At 31.9% G+C, this 15,027-nt stretch overlaps 1 protein-coding gene and 1 long non-coding RNA gene across 2 annotated transcripts; one reads left to right on the top strand and one right to left on the bottom strand.

Moving 5' to 3' along the window:
- Positions 1 to 2,897: 2,897 nt before the first annotated feature.
- Positions 2,898 to 8,067, bottom strand: LOC145014593 (pectinesterase-like). The gene is made up of 2 exons (XM_078973009.1): positions 7,048 to 8,067; positions 2,898 to 3,843 (listed from the first exon to the last, which is right to left on the bottom strand). Exons 1-2 carry the CDS (start codon positions 8,045 to 8,047, stop codon positions 3,149 to 3,151), a joined length of 1,695 nt encoding a protein of 564 aa, XP_078829135.1. The 5' UTR covers positions 8,048 to 8,067; the 3' UTR covers positions 2,898 to 3,148.
- A 1,956-nt stretch (positions 8,068 to 10,023) lies between these two features.
- Positions 10,024 to 12,538, top strand: LOC145014596 (uncharacterized). The gene is made up of 3 exons (XR_013665562.1): positions 10,024 to 10,236; positions 10,490 to 10,616; positions 12,290 to 12,538. It is a non-coding gene; the product is annotated as an uncharacterized LOC145014596 (long non-coding RNA).
- Positions 12,539 to 15,027: the final 2,489 nt, after the last annotated feature.

A 15,027-nucleotide genomic window follows, 5' to 3' on the forward strand; every position in this document is an offset into this window, starting at 1 on the left:
TCGGTGTATTTGGTGGATGCATGGCGGCGACTCGACGAGTCGTATAGGTGACTCGGCGAGTCTGGTCGCGAGTCACCGAATTGGTCCCTTTATGATGTATCGAGTTGAGCCGTGAGTCACAGGGGGTGACTCGGTGAGTTGGGAGCTGAACTCACCCACGTTAGGACTCGGCGAGTCAATGCCCTGACTCGGCGAGTCCAAGGCAAACTTCATAGATCAAGAACAGACTCGGCGAGTTGTTCATACAACTCGGCGAGTCCTAGCATAAGTGTTCTTCGGATGAAGATGAACTCGACGAGTTGTTCATACAACTCGGCGAGTAGGATGAAGGAGTTGAATGTCAGTTTAGAAGATGAACTCGTCGAGTCATAGCCTAACTCGACGAGTAGAATCAGGGACCCAGGACAATTGTCTGGACAGGGACTCGGCGAGTTGGAGATCCACTCGGCGAGTTGGGTCAACTAAAAGTTGACTCCGATTTGACTTAGGGCTAGACCAGGGGTAAAATGGTCTTTTTACCCAAAAAGACAGTTAGCAGTGTATGATTAAGTATATTATGGGAATTACAGCCGGGGAGTTTCCGGAGCAGCAGCAGCGGTAGTAGGTGATCAATTCCCACACACACCAGCAACTATTTCGAGGTGAGTTTCCTTCCAGTAGTAACGGGTCTAAGGCACCAAGGCCGGCCCGTATAGACGAGACGTTAGTATTAGAGTGTGGGCCGAGCCCATATCTCTTAGTTGAGTTGAATATGATATATGCCAGTATGATAGAGTTGTCTATACTTGTTGTCTGTGTGATACTTGTATGATATGAGTTGGTGGTTGAGTGTGGGCAAGGCCCGTATCTCTCCGAGAGTGGAGTGTGGGCTAGGCCCGTATCTCCCAGATAGCGAAGTGTGGGCAGGGCCTGTATCTTCACGAGTGTGGGCATGACTCGTATCTCCCAGAAAGAGAAGTGTGGGCGGGGCCCGTATCTTCACGAGTGTGGGCGTGGCCCGTATCTCCTAATTGAATGTTGTTTGTTATATGCTTGCATGGTATGAGGTTTATGGGGGAACTCACTAAGCTTTGTGCTTACAGTTTCAGTTTTGGTTTCAGGTACCTCCTCAGCTAGGGGAAAGGAGCCGACACGGTAGCAGCATGTCACACACACACTCTCCGGTTTCCGCATTTACGAGCTTTTCTGGGATTGATACTCTGATATTCTGATTAGTTGTATGATTTGGTTTTCAGACATGGTTCAGTTTATATTATGGTTGATCGAATGATGTTTTAGTTATTAATATTTTCTAAAGTAACGTTTTTAAACAAAAAATTTTGGATGTGAAAATTGGGTCTTTATAGCTGGGGTCCAAGAAGCAATCTTGCATTACAAACTCGACAATGGAATCTGAGTTTGTTGCGTTAGCAGCTGCTGGTAAAGAAGCAGAGTGGCTAAGGAATTTAGTCTATGAGATTCCTTTATGATCTAAACCGATAGCACCTATTTCTATCCTTTGTGATAGTGATGCCGCTTTGGCTAAGTCATATAGCCAGGTTTATAATGGCAAGTCTAGACACCTAGGTGTTAGACATAGTATGATTAGAGAACTAATCATGAATGGTGTGATTTCGGTTGAGTTTGTGAAATCGCAACATAATTCGGCAGATCACTTGACTAAAGGTCTGACAAGAGACTTAGTGCACAAGTCTGTAATCGGGATGGGATTAAAGTCCATTTAATTCTATAATGATGAGACACCCAATTCCCTCCTAATATAATGTTAGGATTTGAATTCAAAGTGGAAAGCTCATACTTATAGATTGGAACACATGAAGTATTCATCCCAGGTATGTGTTCGGTTCTACAAGTTAGCTAGGTTGAAGTTTAACTTCTTAATAATTCCTTTGATAAATGTATGTGCAGATACATGGAAAGGAGTTACCTACGTGATTGTGAACTGTAGCCGCATTTCAAGAGGTTGTGGACTTGACCTTGATACGATCATGAGAGGATTGGGACACACGACTTTATAATAGTGTCAAGTTGTATTATGTTAGAAATTCAATAAACTAGTATGTATTTTACTTTCTGGTATTCAAATGGGTTGACGGGTTCAATTCTTAGAACACCCTGATTCTTGAATATTTGCAATTGTATGATAGTAAGTGGAAATTCAATCGTTTTGATATTTTTCATTATGTACTAGTTTGGTTTGTCATGAAACCCCTTTAGTATGTCTATATATATGAAAGCCGAAACCAAAAATCCTAAATGGAATGATTGACGAATAACAAATAGTTATGTTTTATTAGATTTGATTAATATTTTATGTATTTATTATTATTATCGACATTTGATCAAATTGTTATAGACTCTCAAACCTATTTCGAGGTTCTAAGTGCATGACTTTCATATGTAATGTGACTTCATTATTATAGGGCATGACTTTCATATGTAATGTGACTTCATTATTATAGGACGAGCATGACCATGGTATATAGCTGATGATGTCAATATTTAAGTTTCAATACCACAATGGGTGTATTAGACAAAACTAGTTGATACTAGGTAGCGGGGAGTATCTAGTTGGTAGATGGTAGCAGGTAGCGAATAGCAAGTAACGTTTTGTTAAAAACTATGTGAGATAGTTTTTAGATTTGGAGCATTTTGTTTAAACTAAATGCTCAAAACTTGTAGTGTTAAATGATGTTTTTTGTTTAAAACGGAACATTTTATCAAACTCTAGAAGCTAGAAGCTCCCAAATGCTATTAAACACTTTGACATGCCAAAGAAGTAAGATTTAGAATATACCTTGCGGGTCTTGGAAACTTGGTTCTATACATGCAATAATCCATGCTATATTACCATGGATATTTGCTACAAATGGATTTCACTATATGAACATGGCGTATACGTAATAGTGTAATAGGATTAATATTTAATATTAGGCCCAACCAAGAAAACACCACCGGGCCGGGTTTGTTTTAGGAAGTATTGTCATGTGGTACAGGGTTAAATGCTTGAAGTTGATAATTCATGAACAATTGAAAAGAGATTCTTAATTCGTCTATTGAATACCAATAATGCTATGCTCCGAATCCATTAATATTATCAGAATTCGAGCACAAATCCACTAAAAATCGAGCGTATTGAGCTCTGTTTTCAATTCAACCCAAGGTAGTAAGGAACTCCGGTGGCATTCAACCATTCGCCTCCTTGAATAAAATTGCCAACCGTAAATTGGTCGGCCTCCGTCGAATTCGTGATCACTTTATATCCCGGCCAACTCACTCTAGCACTGGTATTAGAACCGGGTCCTCTGTTCATATACTCTCCATAATAAAGTGTACTCAAAGCAAGATCATTTGACCATTCCGACCAACCAGCAGGATCAATTAAATCGCCAATGTAGGATCGCAAGATCACAGTTCTAGAATATAGTCGCCATGGCCGACCGAGGTAGGATTTGAACAGTGTTTGATTCGGAATCAGCTCCGATCCGGCAGCTATTTTGCAATCTAGTATCGAGATACCGGTGTTCTGATTTGGATCATCTCGACCTTGAGCGGTGAAAATGTTCTTTTGCTTCGGATCTGGTTGACGGGCGTAAAGATTTGATTTTTGGAAGACGACGGCGGCGTTACCGAAGATGAAATCGACGGTGCCGTAGATGTTACATTCACGGAAGAATTGGCGGAAGGAGTGGACGTACAGAGTATCTTGGTAAGCGACGAAGCTGCACTGGTAGAAGACGGAGAAGTCCGAATCACTCCTCAACGCCACCGCTTGGTGTTTTGCAATTCCGGCATAGTTCTCGAACGTGATACCTTTAGCTATGAAATTGTTGCCTTCAGCAACTGAAAATTTAAAACAAACCTATCCAAATAAATTTACAATGAAATTCATATTCTAAAGTAATACACTTTTATGAGCAATTGAGCATGCAAATCGGGCTTTCAAAAGAAACGCCGTATCAATTCTTTTCGAAAAAAGTTAATATTTTTTTTCAAAGCTTATAATCAATTCATTCATTTGGACACTTATTATTAGTGAAAATAATTATTTTTTATTTTATCAAACACTTTTATTTTTCTAGCTTAATTGTTGTTTAGTAATTTGAATTTTAACGATTTAGTGACATTAGGGCTAAAAATTAACATTTCACAAAGTTGAAAGGTGACAAGTGTCGGTGGAAACATCCAACAAATGTCGATACCATTGGCTACTTCCAATTTATACGGTCGAATGAAAACATTTTATATATAACCAAATTAATACGCATGAAACGTACATCAAAATAAACGTACACAAAATTTACGTCGAAATGTAAAGAAAATCGAATTTATACTGACATTTACATAAAAATAAAAAACTAAGATTATTTTTTTAAGTTAATGAATAGAAATTCAAATACTAAAACCCGTATTATATATAATCAAACTCATAGGTAGGAAACGACAAAGCATATATACAAATAAGCATGAAAAAAAATCGAAATGTAGACAAACCCGAATTTATAGTGGCACATACATAAAAAACAAATAATAAAAGCTCTAAATTACATCAAAATGTTAATTACCTTGAATTTATAACGATATATACATAAAAATAAAGTATGATTTTTTATAAGCTAATGAACGGAAATTATTATGAAAAATTAGATTATATATACAATGAGTATGATTTTTTTTACCATAAGTATGTTTTTTTTTTTTTAATATTATACGTATTCATGTAGAAAAAAAAAATATTTATACATGAAAAAGTCTAACTAAATATCATATAAATAAACTTTTAGGAGTACAAATATGCATTTTACGTATTTTAGAAGTATAAAGACGTTTTTAAAAATATTAATATATATTTTAGAAGTATAAATACACAATTTTTCGTAATTAGAGCATATCAATTCAAAGCGTGACATTTTTTATAGAAATATTAATATATTTTTCTGAAGTATATATACATATTTTTTCATAGCTAGAAGTATATCAATCATATGTGTTTATAAGAAAAAAAATATATGGTTATAGTTCTAAAAACATAAAAATACATATTTTTTTCTTGTATATCTATAAGAACATAAAAATATCTATGTATACTTCTATAGAAGTATAAATACATATTTATATTTCTAGAAAATATAAGTATACTTCTAATATATATATATATATATATATATATATATATATATATATATATATATATATATATATATATATATATATATATATATACTTCTTAAAATGTATATATACTTATTAAAATATAATCATATTTATATATACTTTGAAAAGGATAAATATATGTATATATACTTCTAAGAGGCATACGTAAAAATACATATTCAAACTATGTTTAGCCTGTTGGCAGAATAACTAACTGTTGGTTTAGAAAAATATTACTTTATAATTAATCAAAGATGTATTTGGAAAATATAAAAAAGATTCTTAAAAATTAATCTAAGTAACTTTCTAAAAAGTTAGCTTATAAATTAGTTTTTAAACTACTTTTTGACTTGCGAACATAACAATTAATTTTTTTTTAAAATAAACTAATTTATGAACCGGCTATAATGTGACAAACACAGCCTTAAAAGCATAAATACGTATTTTACGTTTTTTTGAATTATATATATATATATATATATATATATATATATATATATGTGTGTGTGTGTGTGTGTGTGTGAGATTTTTAGAAGTATAAATATGTATTTTTATGTTTTTTGAAATATAGAATTATAAATATGTATTTATATTCCAAAAAAATATATATATATTTATACAATATTTAGTTAAGTTTTTTTTTCATGTATAAATACGTTTTTTCTCTACGAATATGTATAAAATAAAATTTTATTTAGAATAAAAACATAAAAGATTTATTAACTAAGTTTCTTTTAAAAGAAAATTGATTTTATTGTAGCTGTTATTGCAAAGACAAAAATAAAATAAAATAAGAAATCATCTTCATCACAGAGTAAGTCGGTATCAAAACGGACAAAATTTAATAAACTTACTTGCTTTCATATATCATATATGGTATCCACCTTTCTCCCTGTCAAATCATTTGTATCCAGATTTTGAAAAAAAAAAAAATTATGGGTACCTCATTGTGAAGGTAAATAGATTAAAGTTGTTACTTATAAAAGAAGTTTGATACCTTTTTAACGTGGTTTACCACTCAGGAATAAATAGAGTAATGAAAACGAAAACAAAAACATTATGATGGATGCCAAAAACGTAACTCGAAAGGGAAAGTGGGTAGAGTGCGTGCCAAACTCGTGGGTAGTAAGTAAATCAAGCCCCAAAGCTGAGTGGTTGTAAAACAAGTTGTGTCCACAAATAAACCCTAGAATCACTGAACCTGATTTGACAGACATTCCGTGACCAAATTTTGTATTTTTTTGTATTAAAGACTTTTAATAAAATAAAGGCGAGTAGTTGGATTGGGCCTGCTAGTTTAACCTATTCATACTCTTATTTATCGTTTGATTCCTAATGCCTTCTTTACTATTTTATATTAACCATTATTTATAACCATTTATTTGGTTATGAAAGATTCTATGCAAGACTTTTATCGCTTTTTTTTTCTTGATATTCAAAATATTTGTTTTGATGTAATTAACAATTTATGAGTGCTTATTATTTATTTTTTTTCATGAAAAACATAAAAGTTTATTGTTAAAAAGATTTGGGTCTCGCGAGTAACATTTATTGCAGCATATATAATTATTACATTTATAAAAAAATACACATTTATATATTTATAAAAATGAAAAGCAATATAAAAAACAAGCAGTCATCAAACTACTTATAATATATTTTATAGCTATAGATACTTAGTTTAAATTTTAAATTTATAAAAAAAAAAGTTATTATTTTCGTGATGCTCGTCTTCAAATAATCCTTAAAACTATAGAATATGTTAATATTTCTTTCGGTTATTTAGTTGTTTGTTGTTTTAACAATCGCAAGTATAGCCAAATTATGTCAAGATCAACTACTAGAAAATATTTATGTGGCCCAGATTATATCTAATCCACTACTATTGCTTACCGACGGTAGCAGAACGGAAAGTTGTCCAGCCGTCGGCCACGCTCCGGTTTCCTTTAATCAGCGTATTTCCGATTCCGTCGCCGACCAACATCAACATTGTCTTCCTGTTGTCTATATCCAAATACTCATAATATGCGCCTGCTTTTATATATATCACGAACCTCGTCGTGCTCCCGTTTGGAGCTGCGTTTAACGCATCTCCGATTGTCGTGAAGTTCCCGCTACCGTCTTTCGCCACCACCAAATCGTAAACTGTCTCGTTCACTGCCGCCTGCAACAGCTTCCTATCTTTCGTTTTCACCCACCGCGGGTATCCACCTGACATCTCACCGTACTCCGGGAACGCCTCCACCTTACCTTTCGACGTCCCGTTCATTTTCTTCAGTAAAGCAAGCGAGTTACTGACCTTATGAGAAATGTCACGCAATGATTTATGGAAGTACCTCCGTATCCTATTCCTCGATTTGCTAAACGCAAATCCGTCGAGACAAGTCGCTTGATTTGTCATGGAAGCGCTAAGGAGCGTTTGTAGATCGTTGTGCTTATTAAAGGGCGTCCGATTCAGAACGGAGATGGCTGACTTGAGCTCCGTGACAGTTTCGACAAACAACGAGTGACAGTCGTCGAGTGCTCGGATCTCAAGAGCGTTGAGGTTACGAAGCTTCCGGCGGATGGCAGTAACATTGAAGTCAGTGGATTGGACGTCATTCACTGTTTGATTAATGGTCGCACTGATGATCTCCGGTAGAGATTTTGATCGGAGATCCGGTAGAATGGTGGTGAGCGTTTCAAGACAGAGGTCATAGTATAATGAACCATCGCAATGTGTATGTACTGTTTGTGTTTGGATGCGTTTGTGAAGGTGTAAGTGTAGAGGTGTATTTTGTGTAAATAACGGAATCGAGTGGTGGTTGTTTGTAACTTTGAAAATAGAAGAGATGGAAAACGCAAACAAGAAAAGGGCCGAGAGAAGTAAGGGAATGCGTTTGTTGGTTTGCATGGTGGGAAGTAGGAAGTAGAAATTTTACGTTTTTAGCACACTCAACCACGCTATATATATACGCGCTCTAAACAGCAAATGGAGTTGGGTTATCAATTAAAATGTGGGGTAATATCATCCTTACTAAATTATTGTCATGTGGTTTTTTAATTTAAGTCTGTTTTATTCTTTATAATCCGTGGAAATATGTTGTATATATTAATATTTAAAACATTTAGGTAAAAAAAGCTAATAACTAAAAAAATCCATGTTTAATATATGAAAATTAAACGAAGAGATCAAGTAAGTAATGTAAAAGGATAATGTATTACTGAATTGTTGGGGTACATTATAATCTAAGAGATTTTTAGAATTTTTAAAAGATAGTCTCCAATAATTTCGAAAATAATATACTATTCGAATAAGATTTAGGCTTTTAAAATTTTAAATCAAAATAGATATATTACCAAAAAAACCGGAAATTGGAGAGAAAGTATAGAAAAATGCCACATGGCAAATATGTTTGAAAAAAAATATGATTTTTGGTTTTATTTATTAGAAAATATGGATAGATAATAACTTAAAATAATAAAATATATAATCAAGGTTTTTTTAGATTGTTTTAGTAACCTTAGAGGTGTTTTGCTAAGTTTATTTATGGTTTTTGGCTAAACTTATTTATAGTTTATTTTCCGAACTTATATATTATTTTTACGACAAAACTACAAAATTGGTCGTTGTGGTATGCAAAAACCTTTGGATAAGGTCCAAAATATTTTGAACTTGCATGGAAGGTCCAATATCAAAGTTATTTTGGGTTTTTGGTCCATGATACATCTAAAAAGATCATTTTACCATTTTCATTTCTTTTTTCTATTTTCTTTATTTATTTTGCTATTTAAATAATTAAAAATATAAAAATAAAAACTAAAATCTCACCCAACCCCCTTTCTTTCCACCCACCGTCTTCCCCACCCTTGTTCCTTTCTCGTTTTTTCTCCGGTGATCATAATCATGCCGGAGGCGGAAACATTTTCTTCAACACCAGAAGTCGCTTTGTATCAGAAAGTCAGATGATTTTATCACCCCGCAGAGAAGACCTCGACTGTGAATCGACGCTACTGCTTTAGCTGCTTCGAGTGCTATTTGCTATCTTATTTCCCAATTTAACGACGTAAATTGAACGCCTTCGCTTCGTGCGAAATCGAAGTCGGTTAAAGGTAAAAAATTAGAAACACTAGTTTTCGATTATGGGATTGCTTACCATGTAGGAGCTCCTCCAAGATGCCTAAACATAAGTAGTCATGAATAACAAAAGCTTCGTTGTCGTACCAAAAACCAAATCGGAGCGGCAATAACCACCGATTTCCACGAAGGACACCGAAAAACTTAACCCAATGCTCGAATTTTCTGCCATGGGTGATGTTTTACAAATCTTTCTGATTTTGCCTAAGGAGCCCTCGCCAAATGTACTCTTGGGAAGTTGAATTGGATCTCAGGGGTTGAATGATGTGATGGTTTCATGGTCCCCGAAAAATGATTCTGGTGGGAAGTTTGATTTTGATTTATAAGGAGATTGGGGTTTGGTTTGTGAGTTGGGTGGTGGTGGGTTTGGTTGAGATGATCATGGCTCGAAGAAGAAGAAGAAGAAGAAGAAGAAAAAAGATGGACCCGTCTTTCTAGTTTTCTTTTCTTTTGCTTTTTTTAATTATAAAACAATTAAAGCAAATAAAGAAAATGTAAAAAAATAAATAATAAGGGCAAAATAGTCCTTTCATATTTTTAAGGATCAAAACCAAAGAAAATTCTTTATTTTGGATCTTCCATGCAAGTTAAAAAAATTTTGAACCCCATCCAAAATATTTTGCATACCACAAGAACGAATTTTGCAGTTTTGTCTATTTTTACTAACTTATTTTTCAACTTCCATCCTTATTAGAAGTTACACCAACAAAACAAACCGAACTCTTTCAAAATAAGTCAAAAAAAAAAAAAAAACTAATAAGGCAGAAAATAAGCCTTTAGGTACAAACCAGACAATTTCATACATGGTTTTCAAATTGGGTTCCGTAGAGTAGAGAAGAAAGATAAGGTCAAAACCCAGTGAAAAGCTTTGGAAGAAGTAATGGCGGCCTTCTGGTCTGATGTTGAAAGATGCTTGTAATGGTGGCTTCAATCAAACGGTGAATTTGGGGAAAAGATGAATAAAGGTAAAACCAATATTTTTCGTTTTTGTAGAAGATGCGTAGTTAATTGCTTGAATATGTAAAACCCATAGTACCCTTTTATTTAAAAAGGACATATACAAAAATCATTATTTAAAAAAAAAAAAAAAAAAAAAAAAATACATCAGTGAAAATATGAAGTGGGTGTAACTTAATACTTCAAATTAGTTGTATTACGGAATTAAATATCTATTCAAGCTTCATTATTTCGTAGCTGACCGAGTTCTTAATATTACAGCTTCGAAATCAAGTCCGTATAGAACAACAGTTTGACGCAACAAAAGATCTTCCAGACACAGTATCGTTTCTACAATATGCAGGATTTGAGCTTCTTATCTTCAATTCAGCTTCCACCATCTCCAAAGGTATCTGTCCATCAATGAAATATATGTCCATCTGGCATTCATGATTATGTGTTAAAATTATAGATAATAATGAAATCAAACACGAAAATTGAAAGATAACCCATAGAGTGTGTTTCAAAATGTTATACTCATAATAGAAACTTAATTACATTTTGACTGATAATAACAACATATAATCGGAAGAGATATAAGTATGTTGCTATTTTGTGTAAAGGTATGCATATATGTTGATATTATAGATAAAACAAATAAACTACACTTCTCAAGTTCCAGGTTATATATTGATGTTATCCGGCTATTATTAGTGATATATTTGATAATTAAAAAAAAAAAGGCATAAAATGTCATACTAAATATTAAGACATAACTATAAATCCATATCCAAATGAAGTTCTAAAAAATAACAATATTCATGAAACGTAACTCAGGTGCAAAATGAAAGTGCTAAAGAAATTAAATAGTTATATGAAGTTAAAAAGACCAAAATAACAATGTTTCATAATAAATGGACCAAAATGCCCCTTTTCTAAATTTCCACCGTTTAATATTATAATTGGAAGTCATTATGGGTTATAATGTTTTTAAAACATATAAGTATAATAAATGGACCAAAATACCCTTTCTGCATTTAGTAGCAATAAGGTATATATAATGGGATACAAATAAATTGGTTGGTTTAATGCATGTTAGCAAAAAGGTAAACAAATGCAATCAGTTTTCGGAATTGGTCCCTGTGTAAAGTGGGTAGATAAAATAAAAAAAAAATAATGCAACAATCAACACTAAATTTCAACTTGTACTACAACTTCTCTTTTCTCTGTTACAACAGAAAGTTAGTAATTACATATTGGACCTCAATTTAGAAAATCCCAGCAACATACTTTTATTTACATATTAAATGTGCTTTTTTATTAATTACAGAAAAAAAAAAAACTTACAAAAATGGACAACAATATAACAGCATTTACAGCAGCATATTTTTAATAGTGATGTAAGGTGAGGGATAGAAGAGTCATTTACAGCAAAAAAAAAAAAAAAAAAAAAACTATCGATCTAATTAGTTGTAGTCCTATTTTTTCTATAAAACAGATTTGGTCCACGTCATAAAAATTTACAGAAATTGTCCTTGTATGTATTGTGTGTGCAGGAAATTACAAAGTAATAAATAATTTAACAATAATCGTGTAAAAAATGGTCCATAGGTTAAACAAAGATGCAATAGTTTATAATACACAATCAAATAAATGTATATTTAATGACCAAAAATAAAAAATAGTAATGTACTAAAAAAGTGTTGTAGATAAAATGGTCCATAGGTTAAACAAAGATGCAATAGTTTATAATACACAATCAAATAAATGTATATTTAATGACCAAAAATAAAAAATAGCAATGTACTAAAAAAGAGTTGTAGATAATAACTGTTTTTTTAAACTGATTTTAAAGCAGAAATAGCAACATATACACATACTTTCAATTTTGTATTTTTTTTTTTCTTGTAAAAAGCATATTTTATAGTGAAATTTTGTAGAAAAAAAGGAATGATAGAATTCACAAGAGATGTCTTTAGAAAACAAAAACTACATTGGTATTAAAGTATTTTCAGAAAAAGGTTATAAATATTGGTTTATGAAGATGAACTAACCAGAGTTGTTATGTTGTCTTCTTTGCAGAAATCGTATTGTTGAAGATGAGGAAGCACAATAAAATTCGATAATGGGAATGAAAGTTGAAGACGTATTAAATGGAGTCGGAATATTTAGTATTAGAATTTGAATTCAAAATGCTGATTTTTTGAGATTCTTTGAAATCTTTAAAAGAATTCAAAAAAAGATAGGATTTGTAACCAAAGATTTAGAACGGGAATTGATATTGTTTCCAAAAAACATGGAATTTGAAACTGACGCATTCAATAATTTCAGAAAAATTCGGGATTACATTAATAGATATCGAATTATTCTGATTTATTTATGATTATTATATGATTTAATCGGATTTAATTCAATCGGAATTATAGGAATTTTGCATAGGATGATAGGTGGCAAAGTGGCAAGGTAGAATAGGGACACTTGACAAAATTTGGTTTTGTTTATTAGAAGAGGTAGATTCAGACGTCCATATGGTTTTATATTTTGGTTTCGGTCCTACCCTATATAATAGGGAGACTAAATTTTTTTTATGATTTTTCAATATCTTTTTTTATTAAAGTATTATCAATTTAGAATTTAATAAAGTTAGATGGCCACCAGGATCTCCTCGCTAGGCTGAGCATGAACCGAATTGGTACTAACCCGAGAATCACAAATATATTAAGTACCAAATCGACCTAAAGTTACCAATATCGGTACCAAGTATGGTATCGGTTTTCGATACTAATATCAGTACCGAATCCCAAATTTCACAATTTTATAGTACCACTATCGTCTCATATTAACACAAAATGGTGTCGATTCAAGTCAGGTAAGAAATTTCGATAGTCTTCCTCAACCCTACTCCTAAGTTCCTAACCCACTATGCAACTATTTTCTTTATATCGTCTAACCATCGCCACCTCTGGCCAATCCCACACCACAACTTCCTTCCTCCACATCTCCTTCCTGTTCAGAGATTGCACCACATTAATTACTCCAAATATTGATTTCCCAATAAAGGACCCATTTATAAGGCCATGTTTCTAAACAAGCTATTGTAGCATCTAGTATTCTTTAGGGCTACAAGAGCCTTTAGTACGATAAATATTATTTAGATTAAAGAGATGTGAGGATAATGATGTAGAACCAATAATTTTTTCAAATCATATAAAAATGTATATGTTACTAGTTAAAACATGTATGTAATTCAACTCGATCTCACGATCACTTTTCGTAGGATCTATAAAGTGTTGCATTGATGCAGAAGCTAATGCATCATTTCAAATGTATTTCATCTACATAGAATAATGTTATAACTTATATGTATACTCGCTTACTTGATTTCTACTAGAAAGGTTACCCCGTTATGCGGGGGCCAGAAGCTTTTAATATTGTTTCCGAATCCATAAATATGACAGACGTACAAAGAGTAAGGATGAAAAGCCCTGAGTTTGCCCCGGACCATTTTTTTTTTCATGTTTTTATGTAAAAATGTAAAAGTTTTGACTTCAAAGATCAGAAGTTTCAAAACGGTTAAAGAATTAAAAAGATAGAAATTAGCAAAGTTTAGAAAAGGGATCAAAGTTCTCAAAGCGTTAAATTTTGTGGCCAAACTTTAAATATTAAAAGGTTCCATAAAATGTATAAAAATATTGATTGCAAAGACCAAAACTATCAAAATAGTTAAACAATGAGGAGCAAAGTGTAGGGATCATTTCTGCCAAAAAATACCCAGTTTATTATTACTAAGCTTCGTGTGTGTGTGTCTATATATATATATATATATATATATATATATATATATATATATATATATATATATATATATATATATATAATATACCTAACAACCTTATATAAACTTAGGTACCTAACTTCATAATACTACATCGGTTTGTATCATATTTACATTGTAATTGCCTAAGATTCCTAAACTTCAACCCCATAACTTGATTACTTCCAAAATCTTTGGATTTTCAACAATATATTTCTTTTGCATCACGTCTTTCTATCGAATACCACCTAATGGGTTTCATATCCTATCGCTACAAATGAAAGGATGTAGGAGAAATATAATGATATATTTTCAAATTTTTTTGAAGTAAATCAAGTTTAGGGATGAAATTTAAGAACCTTGGATGATTGCAACGAAAATTTTATGCAAAATGACGTAGTTTGATGAGGTTAGGTACCTAAGCTTATATAAGGTTGTTAGGTATATTCACTTTACCCATATATATATATATATATATATATATATATATATATATATATATATATATATATACATATATATATACATATATATATATACATATATATATATATATATATATATATATATATATATATATATATATATATATATATATATAAGTTCAAATGAGAACCAAAAAAGGTTAAGAACCGTAAGAACTTCTAATTTTACATCTTTATAAAGGGTTTAGAGTTTAAAGTTTAGGGTGTTTATAAAGGGTTTAAGGTTTAAGATTTAGGGTTTAGGGTTACCCTAAACCCTTTATAAACATCTAAAGTTAGAAGTTCTTACGGTTTTTAACCTTTTTTGGTTCTCATTTAAACCACTTCTATATATATATATATATATATATATATATATATATATATATATATATATATATATATATATATATATATATATATATATATATATATATATATATATATATATATTACAGGTGCATGCTTGCTTTATTGCTATTTTTGGTGCATTTCGTGCATGTTTCTTGATGCCAATCTTGTCTGTCTCGATCATAACAAAT

This window comes from Lactuca saligna, chromosome 9 (genome assembly GCF_052625555.1).
Source record: "Lactuca saligna cultivar CGN05327 chromosome 9, ASM5262555v1, whole genome shotgun sequence".
NCBI classification, from domain to species: domain Eukaryota; kingdom Viridiplantae; phylum Streptophyta; class Magnoliopsida; order Asterales; family Asteraceae; genus Lactuca; species Lactuca saligna.